Source organism: Lepidochelys kempii, chromosome 11 (genome assembly GCF_965140285.1).
Source record: "Lepidochelys kempii isolate rLepKem1 chromosome 11, rLepKem1.hap1, whole genome shotgun sequence".
NCBI lineage: Eukaryota > Metazoa > Chordata > Testudines > Cheloniidae > Lepidochelys > Lepidochelys kempii.
Genome location: NC_136390.1, coordinates 81,613,644 through 81,626,894, shown reverse-complemented (window position 1 = coordinate 81,626,894; position 13,251 = coordinate 81,613,644). Strand labels below are relative to the sequence as shown.

Here is a 13,251-nt window from a genome sequence, read left to right as displayed (position 1 = left end):
ATTTTCACTGCAAGGCCTGAGCAGGCACCGGTAGAAGGCCAGGAGCTGCAATAGTTTGAATGTGGGAGACGGAACGTGAGACTCACATAGCCTTCGCCTCACCAGGGAGAGATTTTAAACACTACTTTTTAACTGCGTCTGCAATGCAACGAAGATACAAACAAAATAAAACAAAACCAGGTTTAATGAGCGTGGCCAGTGAAGCGACTTACGTTCATACTTCTGCTCTTGCCTCGCTGCCGCCACAAGCTCCTTCGCTGCTTTTGTCTTCAAAAATCCAGCAAACTCGGCACATGTCATTGTGTAGTTGAAGTGCACGAATAGCTCAGCTTTCACCGCGCCCACACGGAGCCGATTCCTTTCGCCAGTCCTCAAGTTCTTCATAACACTGAAAACGCGTTCCACAAAGGCGTTGGTGGGTGGTACGGCAAGCACATGCTGCACAATTTTAAGTAAATTTGGGGCCTCCCAGCGCTTAAAGAATTCTACCCACACCTCGGAGACACTGATTCGATGGCGGCGCTCTTGTTGCTGGGGGGACAATGGCAATTCAGCATCATTTGTCAAACTCTTTAGGGCTGGTAGCGCATCGTTCAGTGAGCACATTTCTGTAAATAGTTCATCTCCGTCTACTTGAATGTCCCAGTTTGCAGTCAAAGCACACAGTTTGTCTAGCTCAAGAGGTCCGTCTAGGTTGAGTGGTGCACACAGCACATAGAAAGAGTTTTCGCTGAAATCAAACCACTTTTCTAGGTACTGCAGCATGCGTGTGTAAGCCCGTTGGGCATCTCCAACAAATTTATTCTGCTCATTAGGCGGCAGTTTCTTCAAGAACTGTGTCGCCTTGTACCCATAGAAGCCTTGCTCTTGTCGATTCTGAATCTCTCTTCTCAGCCTGTTGAATACGCCATACAGTTCAGTTACCTGAATGTAATCACTTTCAAGAACCTTTACGGTGTTGTTAAATTGGCTCAGAATGTTGTGCACAAAGTAGACGTACAGCTCGGGAAGTGTAACAATGTCATCATCGGATACTGCATCCTCCTGCTCAGAGAGAAAGGCCCATATTGCGCAGCTCACTTTTTCCTCTCCTTTCTTCACAAAGTAAGATTTGAGGGCAGGCCAATGCTTCAGTAACCTGTCTACGGCAGTGAAAAGGGTCAAAAAATGTGTAGGTACATGGCGTAAGATTTCCGAATAGTCTGTCTCCAGGAAGTCAAAGAACTCTTTAAGCTCACTAATGTTCTTTGCACTGGACGAGAATTCACTGAAAACCTTGATGACCAAGTTCTCTACATCATAAGAGAGCATTTTCAAGCCATGTTTTGCTGTGTTGTGCACTATGTGAGTGCTGCAATGCCCTGGCACAAGATTTGGTAAATCCAACATTTGTTTTAGGTGCACCAAAACAGACTTGTGCTTTCCAAAATTGACAGATGCGTTGTCTGCTCCATATGCCACAATTTTATTATGTATCAGACCAGCATTTTGAAGACAACTTCTTACGTTGTTTGCGATTGCCTCTGAGGTCTCATCTGCATCCTCGAAAAAGTCTAGGATACATGTGCAGCTTCCCTTATCTTTATTAAAGTAGTGGAGGGCAACTGGGAATAATTTTGTGTTCCCTTTATTCCAAGCATCTGTCACTATTGAGAACGATGCTGATCCAATGTCTTGCACAGCCAGTTTTAATGAATGAGGGGCTAATACATTCTCAATCAAAGCCTCCGCTTTTCTCCTTCCACAGTGAATTTTGGAAGCTATCTTGGAATCAGTGAAAATGGAGGGGTACAGTTTATTTCCACAGTCTTGAGAATGGTAGCTGTGGTGGTGTTTAACTCCATGGTATGTTAAGAGCAATTCAGCCGTGCACACCTGTTCTTCTTCGGAGGTATCAGGCAATACGAAGAATTTATCGATTATATTGGACTGGACTTGTGCTCGTACTTTGATTTCGTGACCCGCTGTCTCTGCATGATGCTGGATAGCTTTTACAGAATCAAACTGAATCTTGAATTGAACACGACAAATAGAACAGTATCCCGACTCCTCACTTGCCTTTGAAAGCCAATTCTGATACTCTGGGAGTTGCAACCACTCGTCTTTAAAAGAGCACAGCCTTCGAATCCTTTTCTTTTCGGGTTCCGCCATTTCACCTCGCACTAGTGTAACTGCAGCACAATTTAGCTGATAGATAAAACAGTGTTGACTGTGGATGGGGAAACGCTAACTACATTACTGACCGTTGATGCCGGCTGGCTTAGCTCTTTAAAGGCTAGTTGATCCCTACTGCTTCTGATTGTAGACTGAAAAAGTTATTCAAAGATTCAATCATATATATTGTTTTGACAGATATATTACGCTAATTTTAGGTTTTATTTTTTACAGCACACTAGAAAATGATAGAAAATTATTGTAACCGGACTTATGGTGTCCGGTCAATACTTCTGATTGCACAGGTCCCCTTAAAACTGGACTTTTTCTATTCTATTCTATTGTATTATATTAGCCTCTATAATTTGTCATAAGCTATTTTCTGTTTTCAGTGGAGCTAAAGTTAACACAGGTGTTTTGACCAGCGTGTGTAACATCCGGTTCTGCAAAGACCTCTCTATATTTGCATCAGTTCAATTAGCACCACCCTGCGAACAGCATGAAACTGCAGCCGGCACATCAAACAGAAAACGGCATGCTTACAGTGTCACCATTTTTCATGGTTAGTACAGTTTTATTAAGCCATGACAAAATGATGTGAGAGCTATAAGATAACAATATCATTTACTCTGGATACCAGCTGCTCTCAAGATTCACAAAACAAGGCACTAACCTGTTGATATATTAACTCAACTGTATTAAGATAATAGAGTCAGAATTTTGTTTTAACCTTTAAGACAATAAAAAACCCACCCAGAAGAGAGCAGGGCATAGTTTAAAAAATATCTATCTGCCATATACATAGTAAGATGGGGATATTCAATGGTCATCATCCTGTCCTGACGCTTACATTGTCACCTCATCTCAAAATATCGCCATATTGGTGATGGGCAGTTGCAATGGGGTGCTATTTTTATGGGTGCCAAGTAACCTTGAGACTTCTGGCCATACCAAAAATGGTGGTTTACTTGCACAATCTGGAGTGAAGGCAACCCTTAATTTATAGGATTTGGACCCTCTGCTAGAATAGTGGTTATTGCTAAATGCTATACAAAAGAAGAGGACACCGGTTAACTGGAGAAAATGTATGTAATAACTAAACCCCCCCCACACACACCCCAAAAGCCATGTCTTAAAGGTTTTATATACATATAGATAAAGGAAAACAACAGTGCATTACATGTAAAATTGGTTATAAATGGCCCTAGGTAGATTTCAGTAACATCAAACTGCATTCTGCTAGCTAATTATCATTATGATTAAACATCTACCTTAGTGCAAAATACTGGGTAGGCGCTTTAGGACTCAGACTAATCAAAAAGCAAGATTAATCACTGATGCAGGTCACCTTTTCCATAACTCAGTCGATACAAAGCTGCTACTCACTGCTTTTTACCACCGAGTAATTTATATTGGAAAAAACAAAAGGATCTGAAATACTGGATTAATTACATTCCTATTACGTGGGGACCAGCCAAAAGTCTCACCATTCCAGTGCAAAAATACTAGCTGTATAGAGGACAGAGAATTAGATTAAATCCAGTGATATATCTTCTAGGTTATATCTTTTATAAAAAGTGCAACATGATTCCACCTTAAGTGCTCGACACATTGAAGTAATGTTGTAAACATTATTTATTTGTATGACAGTAGCACTTACACCAGACAATTGCGCTAAGCAACGTACACGTCTGTAACATACAGTCCCTGCCCCAAAGGTGTTACCGTCTACATATGAGACAAAAGGTGGATCTAGCGAACAGACAGGGGGAGCAACGGCAATGCAAGCTTCTCTGTGTTGCCCTCACCAACGTGCCTCAGCTGTGCGGTGGAGCCTCCCAGCCATGAGGTATCTTGTTGCTCTTGATTCCCACTTCTGTCTCTTTGCTGGGAGTGCCAGTTATAACACGAACGTGGGACTGAACCTAGGGCGTGATGCTGCAAGCCCTTGTTCACCTGAATATTCTTATGGAACCGAATGGGACTAATTACTGGCCTACAGCTGGATTCACACCCTTGACCTGAAGAGGACAGGGTCTGGCTCCCACTAACTAGTACTCTGAGCCTCCTAATCTCCCAGCCCTTCATTGTTGGGACACTGTTCTCCTCACTAACAGATAAGGCTACATTTTAGTCCTGGGTATTTTTAGTAAAAGTCATGGACAGGTCACGGGCAGTAAACAAACATTCACAGCCCCTGGCCTGTCCATGACAGTAACATTCCAACATGGCCCCAAATGAACTGACAACAGGGGCCCTTGGAAAAAATTCCATCCCAAGGAAATAAAAATTCTCAAAAAAGGAGGAGAAGGATTCAGCAGGTCAACCTCAGGGGGATAAAAACAGCTGGTGACCCCGAGTCCCCCAAGCCTATTTCTCACAGCCACTGGAGCTCCCCTACAGAACAAAACTGAATTAGCTGGAATTACTTACCAGCTTCTAAACAGCACACAAGAATGAACTAGCATACAAGGTAATTAGCTGTACCACAAGGCCATATTACTCACTCACCCATCCTTAGCATGTTCTCTGCTCTGCCACCTGGTTATCAAGTACCCCTCTGCCTGCTGCCACCCCCTCCCAGACAAGGGTTCATATTTAGCTCCTGAGTTGGGAGTTAGACGCTATCATATCTTGTGTGGGCAAGGTTTTCCTTATAAAAGAGCTTTTCCTTTACCAAGAGTCCTCAAAAAGAATTTTAGAAATTAAACATATAAGTCCTAGTTCTGTCAGAATATGTACTTCAGCAGGGTTGTTGTTAAAGATCATGTATATTTTCTTAATCATGTATGATTGTACGTTAATGTCTCTTTTGGTGCTAAAAACAACTTTTTGAACATTAATTTTACTTACATTTGCTGTTTCAAATTTAGAAGCAGAAACAGAAATCCTGAATGATTCAGCCTGAATCGTTCTGTTCTTTGAGCTGGACTGCTCCACTCTGTAGCTATGTTTCTTTGTCTGTGTCACCCATCACAGTAGTATCTAAGCACATAAATACTAAATTACAGGACTTTTATAATCTCACTGTGATTTTTACTTTGTAATATCACTCATAAATACATGGCAATTTCAGCAATGGTGGGACTTTTCCAAATCCTTGATTGGATTTAAAGTTTGGACATGTTTTTAATTATATGGCCTGAACACTAAAGGGAAATCTCAGGAAGGAGTATCAGATACTGTGGTGGCTAGAGCAAACAGGGCCCTTAATACCAAAGGACAGAACATCTGGGAACTACTAAACTTGCTTTTCATTCCAGCAGCTACAGGACCTTCATTAATTTCTTGTGTACCGTAGTTCATTTGGGAAGTTTTGCAGCTTTAACAAACAGGTTTGACACTTGCTTAATTCTCATCCCCAACCTCTAGCTTGCTCCCTGGCCTGCGGAGGTTAGCAAACACAGTGGGGGTGGCAAGGGTTAGCCCGTGGCACTGCTATAGGCCGCAGACCCAGGCAGGGCCAGGCCACTGCACCAGGGCCCAGGATCGGCAAGAGCCAGAGGTCCGAGACCAGAAGGGCCCCACTGGTGAGCTGGGAAGAGGCTGAGGCACGCAGCACCGACAGGATGTGGGGCCCTACAGGGGAGGATGTGCAGGAGTCCCTGAAGGCCACAGAGCCCCGAGAGGGACTCTCACATCTGCCTCCCCTCCAGCAGCCCCATTCCCAGAGCCCCTTGCAGCGCTCCGAGATGGGGATACCTTGAGCTCCTGGGTGCTGGCGACGGGGAGACAGAGGGCAGGGTCACCTCCAGGGCACGGACCGCAACTCAAGCCTCGGCCAATGGGAGCTGCTGCTGCGTGGGGGCAGCACGTGGAGCCCCCCTGGCCACCCCTCTGCCTGGGAGTAGGACATGCTGGCCATTTCCCGGGAGCCGCGCGGAGCTGGGCAGGGAGCCTGCCCAGCCCTGCTGCACCTCACCAACAGGCCCTTAACGGCCGGTCAGCAGTGCTGTCAGCCACCAGGGTCCCTTTTCAACTGGGTGTTCTCGTCGAAAACCGGACACCTGGCAACCCTATTTAGAAGGCGCTGGTGGGAATTACAGCTTCGCTTGCTGATACTTAACTGTGTCAAGTGATTTTATTCCTCACCCTCTCAGCAGCTCCCTTTCCTTTCCCTGGCTTTTCACCCCATTCCAACCGGGAAACTACATCAACCCTGGAAATCCTGCTCAGGGGAAAGAGAACAAGCGAGACCTGATGATTCTGCGGGATATTTCTCACAAAGCATGTTCCGTGATTTTAAACCTGAGCCCGTTATAAAGCAGTACAATCCTAAAAACACACTCAGCAGTATGTCTTCGTCAGTCACATTTCTTTCCAAATACAGACAAATTCCTTCAGTTCAAAAGGTGTATGTATGGGAGGGGAGGGGGATCTGAGAACATGTTATATAAATATTTTTAAAATAGCGGGAACGGGGGCAAGGTGTGAGGAGCTTTGTTTTTTTTAATCAAACTTTGAGGATGAGATGGAAAATGGCAAAATCTGAGGAGATTTGATATTAATAGTCGATAACTGGAGAAAAATGTGAGGGGATTTTATATCCTTATTCAGTAACTAGGGAGAAAAGAGGCGACTCAAGGGGAATTTAGATCTGTACTCAGAATTGAAGAATTCAGTAAGAAAATTGCTTTGTTGCAGAAAGCACAACTTTTAGCACACACCACAAATGTGAGTGGTGTTGCGACCCCGTGCACCAGGTTGCAACACCCACCTTCGTTCCCTCTAAGCTGCGTGGCCATGCACCAGGCTCTCAAGAGCCGCCCAGGCAGGTGGGGAGAGGTGCCCCTCCACCGGCCCAGCCCAGGCCCACCAGAGCTGCCACTCTGTGGGGACTGGAGGAATGGGGGACGGTATCCATCCCCTTTGGAGGGTACAGGACTCTGCCGCCCACCTGACACTGAACAAGAGTTTAGGGCCTGTTTGTGGTACTGACTGCACCAAAACAGCTATTTTAAATAGCCGTGGCCATGACTTTTGAACAAAAATACACCCATACCCCCAACTTTCTTACAGCATTAGTAAGAGATAATTAGAGAGAAAATGTACAAAATCTGGGGAGATTTTATCTCTATCTTGCGTAACTGATGCCCCCAGGTCAGCCACCGACATGGGCAGCAGGGACCTCTGGGTGATGCTGCCTTAACAGGGGCAGGGACAGGATGAGCTGGAAGGTCCCAGGGCAGTTGGGAGCGGCAGGAGTGGAGCATGGACAGGGGGTTGGCAAATTGGGTCAGGGCAAACTGGGGTTCGTCTCAGTTGAGGACACTAAGGGACAGATTTTTAAGCAATATTTATGCGCCTAAAGACACAGATGGATGCTTCTGAAAACTGCACTAGAGACCTATCTGCATGTTTAGGCACCTAAGTCCTTTTTAAAAATATGGCCCGTACTCCAGCAATGGAGGAGGGGCCGGTGATTGGCAGCTGGGGTTGGGGATCGAAGTTGGGCTGAGGGGAACTGTGGAGTTGGGGTGTGGCAAACGGGCTGGGCAGTTTATTGATATTCCATAATTTGGGGAAATGGGGCACTGTCTGCAGAGGATTTCATATCAGTATTTAATGAGTAGTTGGGAGTTTAACCCAGTCACTCAGGGTCCAGCCAACTGCCCCGTTAGCAGCCGGGCAGCACCACTCCCCCGTGTTCTGTTCTATTTGGTCCTTACAGCCCCTCATGCCTGCAGGGTCCCAGCACCGTCTAGCTGGGCACCAGCCACACGTCTCACATTCGTCCCCTGGGATTCTCGCCTGCTCCCTCCTCTCCCCAAAGGGGAATTTCCATGAGGTTTTTTAAAATGTAATTTATTATTTGTGTATCTGTGGATGTGATGCCTGTCGTCTCTGCGAATTACTGAAGGCAGGTGTAAAAAGTGCACCTGGCCCTGGGAAGGCAGCATGGGGATGCTCTTGTCCCACAGCCTGGGAGCAGCTCCTGAGAAAGCTCTTTGTGTAGCTCTTTATCTCCAGCCCCAATGAGCTCTACCCCACCTGCTCACGGCTACGCTGTGCCCGAGGAACGGAGCTGTGGACCATGGCTCTTCTCCTGAAGCTTCAAATGATATTTAGGTCCCCTGGGCCCAGACCACTGAGCAGCAGAGACTGAATGGGGGGAGGCTCCCGGCTGTGATGTTTACTACATATGGGGCAAGACAGCAAGTGAGTCAATTTTAATGTACATAAAGTGTGTGTGTGTGGGGGGGATTAAGACATGAGGGGGAAAGTTGATTAGTGGGGAGTTTATTCCCCTTCTTCAGGTCCTCTCCACATATCTGCGATAGTAACTCAGGGCAACACCTTCTCTGCAAAACAAGGGGAAATTGTTGCAGATTAAAAGGGTAGGAAACACCGCATAATCCAAGGTTTTTATATGTTGTGTATTATTAGTGAGAAAATAAGGCAACATCAGAGGGATAATCTTCAAGAATTTGAGAGGGGGGAGAGAAGGAGGGGGAGAAAGAAAGAACATTCTGTTTTTACCCCCCTTCAGAAACATCAGGGCAGCTTGAAAATGGGGGGCATTGCTGAATTTTGAACAAACAGATATTTTCTTTCAAGTATTTACTAGAATCAAACCAATTAAAAAATGTTTAAACTATCTGAATAAAAGTCCCTTCTCCTCTCAATCAAGTCATACAGCACCAAATTTTCACAGGCTCTGAGCACTCATAACTACCACTGATTTCTGGTGCAGTGATGGAAAATCTGGCTCTGAGGTACTACGGGGATTAGTGCTAAAAAAAATCCTGAGATAAGGCAAATTAAAATTGATTCTATTTCTTCAATGCTACAGATCTACTGGTTCTCCAGGTGCCACAGCCTCTCTTAGGGTACTTAAGACAAGAACTTACAATATTTAAAAACAGACATAGCAGGGGAGAAGAAAAAAAACCTTTGGACCTTTTTACTGATCATAAAAAAGCAAAAAGGGTCACAAAACTGGCCAGTTTGTTCTTCGGCAGGCCACCTTTAAAAACCCTGGGTACACCATCTGACTCGCTGTTCTGGCTGGAAGCAACAGAAGCTAAGTAAACTGGCTAAACCTGTAATCAGAGCTCTCTGCCATCGTGTAGTCGCTCTAATAAATAGCATGCGGAGGGGACAGGGAAAGTGCCAACACTAGGAGAGGAAATGTCTCCCTTTGGGGATGAAATGTGACAGACCTTTTCTCCCCAGCAAAACATCACTATTTTTAAAGCCACTATTAAGGCCTGGGTGTGTCAAACAGAGATTTATTAAGGGGCCCCCTTGCTCTGTGTGTGGCCTCAATAAAAAATAGTCAGTTTGCTCAGATGTGGGGGGGAGGGAGGGAGAGCAGGACCCTGATGCTTCCAAGAGATCTGTGTGCAGCATTTCAGGGACCGTCGCATTATTCCCAGCAAGAGGTGTGCGTGAGGAAAGGTTCATAAACACAAACATGCTCCACGTCATGCTGGGCCTGACATGTCGGACAAAGCAAACACATCACTGCCAACACTTCCATGTTGGGTAGATTTGTCTGTCTGGCAACGCAGGCTTTGAGGGAGGAGGGGCTGGGAAGGGGGTTAGATTAGATAAAGGAGGAATAAAGCCCTCCTTCTCCCGTGTCCCCTCTGCTACTTGCTCTTCTCCTCTCCCTGTTACTTGTTAAACCTACCACATTTCAAACTGTCTCTCCCTCCCCTCCCCTCCCATTCCTTCCTTCCTGTTCTCTCCATCTTATTTTCATCCTGGCAACTCTGCTCCCCAGAGATACAGCGGAGAAACCCCTCCGGGGGCCTGTTTATGACCCCGCGGCCATCCCTTTCTCACTATTTTCCTCCCATTCCCAGGTTTGCTCCTTGACCAGACAGCAAGTGTGAAAAATTGGGACAGGAGATGGGGGGTAACAGGAGCCTATATAAGAAAAAGATCCCAAAATCGGGACATCTGGTCACCCTAGCTGAAGGCAGCAGCCCCCTTGCCCGTTTCCTCGGCTCTGATCCCTCCTACATACATATTAACAAGAGAGCTGATTCCCCAGGGTGCAAGATCTGAGGCTCCTGGGGCAGACAGTCACTTTCCTGCCCATCCCCAGCCCTTTCAACCTCTCCCTCACTCCCCGGGGGTCTCTGCCTCAGGAGTTAATCCCAGCAAAGATGGCGGCAGCAGAAAGCCTTGCAACAGGCTGCACAGACAGGCTCCTGTTCTTTAATCTCCCTGCAGCCATCACAAGCACTGTCAGCCGAAACATTCCAGTGACCCAATTTTGGGTCCCGATCCACAAGTTGGAAAGTCTGGTCTAGAGCACATAGAGCCCCTTCCCCAAGGCATGGGAGCATGTGTAATTCTGTGTGCAAGTAAATGACAGAAAGGTAGGAGATGTGTCATTCCATGTGTAACAATCTACAGAATTGTAATTTCAGTTGTCTCACCCTCTGCGCTGTGGCGGAGGGACTCGGTGTCACCCGGCTCCCAGGTCCTCCAGTTGCTGGACATTTTTATTACAGTGTCATGGGAACTGGGCTGAGTTGGGCATCACTCGAAAGGCCTCCCTCCCATGAACACGCATGTACCAAGCATGTTTGTAATTTGTTTAAATTATACTTTAACACAGGCACGTCGTCCCAGGCAGCCTCACAAAGATAAACTGTGGCCCTTGACCGACGATCCTGTGACAAGGTGGGTGAGGTCATATCTTTTACTGGGCCAACTTCAGTGAAGGTGCTGCAAAGAAGGGCTGTCTTAGAAAAAAAGAGGAGTGGGTATTTGGGGGGACATGGTCTTAAACTGCTGCAAGGAAGGCTTGAGTTGGACATTAGGAAAAACTTTCTAACTGTCAGGGTAGTTAAGCACTGGAACAAATTGCCTAGGGAGGTTGTGGACTCTCCGTCACTGGAGGTTTTTAAGAACAGGTTAGACAAACACCCATCAGGAATGGTATAGTTATTACCAGAGAGCCATGCCGTCCATAGGACGGATTGGGGCAGTCACTCCGGGCCCTGCGCTTTGGGTGGCCCTGCTCCTCCACCGCACCCCCGCCTCAGGAGGACCTGGCAGGGCCAGGGCAGTGCGGGAGCAGGGGCCAGCAGCCGTGCTACCAGCCTGGCCCTGCTGCGCCCTGCCAGCTCCTGGCATCGCTCGGAGGCAGGGCTTGGGGGAAGGGGTGGAGTAGGGGCGGGGCCTAGGGTGGAGCGTGGGGGGTTGTCCCGGGCCCCGCACCCCCCCTAGGGATGGCCCTGGTTATTACATGGTCTTGCCATGAGTGCAGGGGACTGGACTAGATGACCTTTGAGGTCCCTTCCAGTCCTACACTTCTATGATTCTATGCCATATTTTCTCTTTTCTGCCTTTTTCCCCCTTTCTTGCTGTTTTAAAACTTTCCCGGTTATCTCTGAAAGGTGGCTATACCTCTGTAATATGTAACTAGGTCTATGATTATAGTTTCTCTTTCTATCACTCATATTTGGTCACCTTTGTGAAATTGTTTAATCAGCTTTATTTAGAATGGCATTAACCACAGACTTCATGCATCTGATGAAGTGGGTTTTAGCCCACAAAAGCTTATGCCCAAATAAATTTGTTAGTCTCTAAGGTGCCGCAGGATTGCTCGTTGTATTAACCGCATTAAAATTATTTTTCTCTAATGCTTCTATATATGTATTGATACTTCTTTATGCTGCTGTTACCAAGGTGTGGGCTATAATACAGACTTACATCAATCCACACCCCGAAGGACATGGTTATATCAACCTAACCCCTAGAGTAGCCAAAGGGAGGTCGGTGGGAGGGTCTCCCTTCTCCTCTCCTGGAGGTGGATTCACTATGCCAATGGGAAAGGTCTCTCCCTTCGGCCTAGAACGTCTTTACATTAAAGTACTGCATCTCTGCCAAAGCAGGGTTTTAGGTGTAGGCCTGCCCTAAGGTTTTGTCAATTATTTAATGACTATTTAGAAATGCACGGACTGCATTAAAATTCGCTTTTGCTAAGAATGCATGTTAGCAATGTATTCTTCTGCCATTAAGACAAGGAACACCTGTCTGCTGGACTTGATTTAGAATTGCACTAAATGTACAGAATCCCCATATTTTTTCTCAGAAAATGGCATAAACGCTATATTTATGCCTTTAATTGCAAGGCTCCCAATAAGGCTGCATTCGGTGGAGAAGGGACGCGCAGGAGGGCTGCTTTATACCCCAGCTGAGCGCTCTGACACTGGGCTAAACGCCGCCTCTTCCTTGCGAACAGGGCACAGGCCCGAAGGCCAAGACAGGGCTGCAGGGGAGACCCCCACGCAGGGGGCGGTGCCGCCTCCCTACGCCCAGGATTTCGGAACCTCTCCCCAAGAGCCGAGCGGGGCCCAGTCGCATTTAAAAAAACAGGTCTGCAGCCTGCCCAGGTCCACAAAAATATCTAATCACCCACTGAAATCAGGGGACAATAATCCCGGAGGGTGGGATTTTATAGGGACAGTCCCGACAGTCCAGGCTTTTTCTGATACAGGTGCCTATTACGCCCCTCGCACACACACTCTGTCCCGATTTTTCACACTTGCTACCTGGCCACCCCCATAGGAGCCGAAATACCTTTGTGGCCCGGGCCCAGTGAATGGCCCAGCGTCGCACCCAGGCTGGAGCGGAGCTCAGACCCCAGCAGCCCTCTCCCGAAGTCCAAGTCAGGGCTCTAGCCGTGGGGCAGTTTAACCAGAGACTGTGGAGGGGTCCGTCCCGGGGCCCCATAACCCGCCGCCGCCCCCCCCGGGGGCCCCATAACCCGCCCCCCCGGCAGGCGGGTTTCTCCCCGCGGCAGGCGGGGGCCGAGTCTCGCTCACCTTTGGGGGGGCGCGGGGGGTCCCCGCGAGGAGACGGGCCTGGGCCGGGCCAGCAGCAGCGGAGGGGTTGCGGGACACGGGCGGGGCCAGCAGCGGGGTTACGGGGCCGGGCTGAACGCGGCAGTGAATCCGATTCACTTCCTGCCCAGGGACCCGTTTCCACGGGACACGGAGCCCGCGGCTGCCTCCATTGTGGGCTGGGCTCACAGCCGGGCGGAGCCGCTGCTGGACCCCGCGGGGGGTGCGGGAGAGCCCGGCACGGACCCCCCCTCTGGGCACGGCCGGGGGGACCAGCCCCGGGCTCTGC

General features: G+C 47.8%; 1 protein-coding gene across 14 annotated transcripts in view; it reads right to left on the bottom strand.

Annotated features, from left to right (window-relative positions):
- The window catches only part of LOC144929069 (uncharacterized), an 84,025-nt gene extending 71,068 nt beyond the window's left edge, over positions 1-12,957 (bottom strand). For 9 of the 14 annotated variants that reach the window (XR_013634446.1, XR_013634445.1, XR_013634448.1 and 6 more), the window contains exon 1: positions 5,008-12,875. Coding sequence is in view for 10 of the 14 variants with exons in the window: in XM_078848045.1 (XP_078704171.1) it covers positions 5,008-5,009 (2 nt within the window). In the remaining 4 variants the exon portion in view is untranslated. Of the gene's footprint in view, positions 1-212; positions 12,876-12,944 lie in introns of those variants that run through there. The other 5 variants (XM_078848038.1, XM_078848039.1, XM_078848040.1 and 2 more) reach the window with 5 other exon arrangements.
- Between the last annotated feature and the right edge of the window lie 294 nt (positions 12,958-13,251).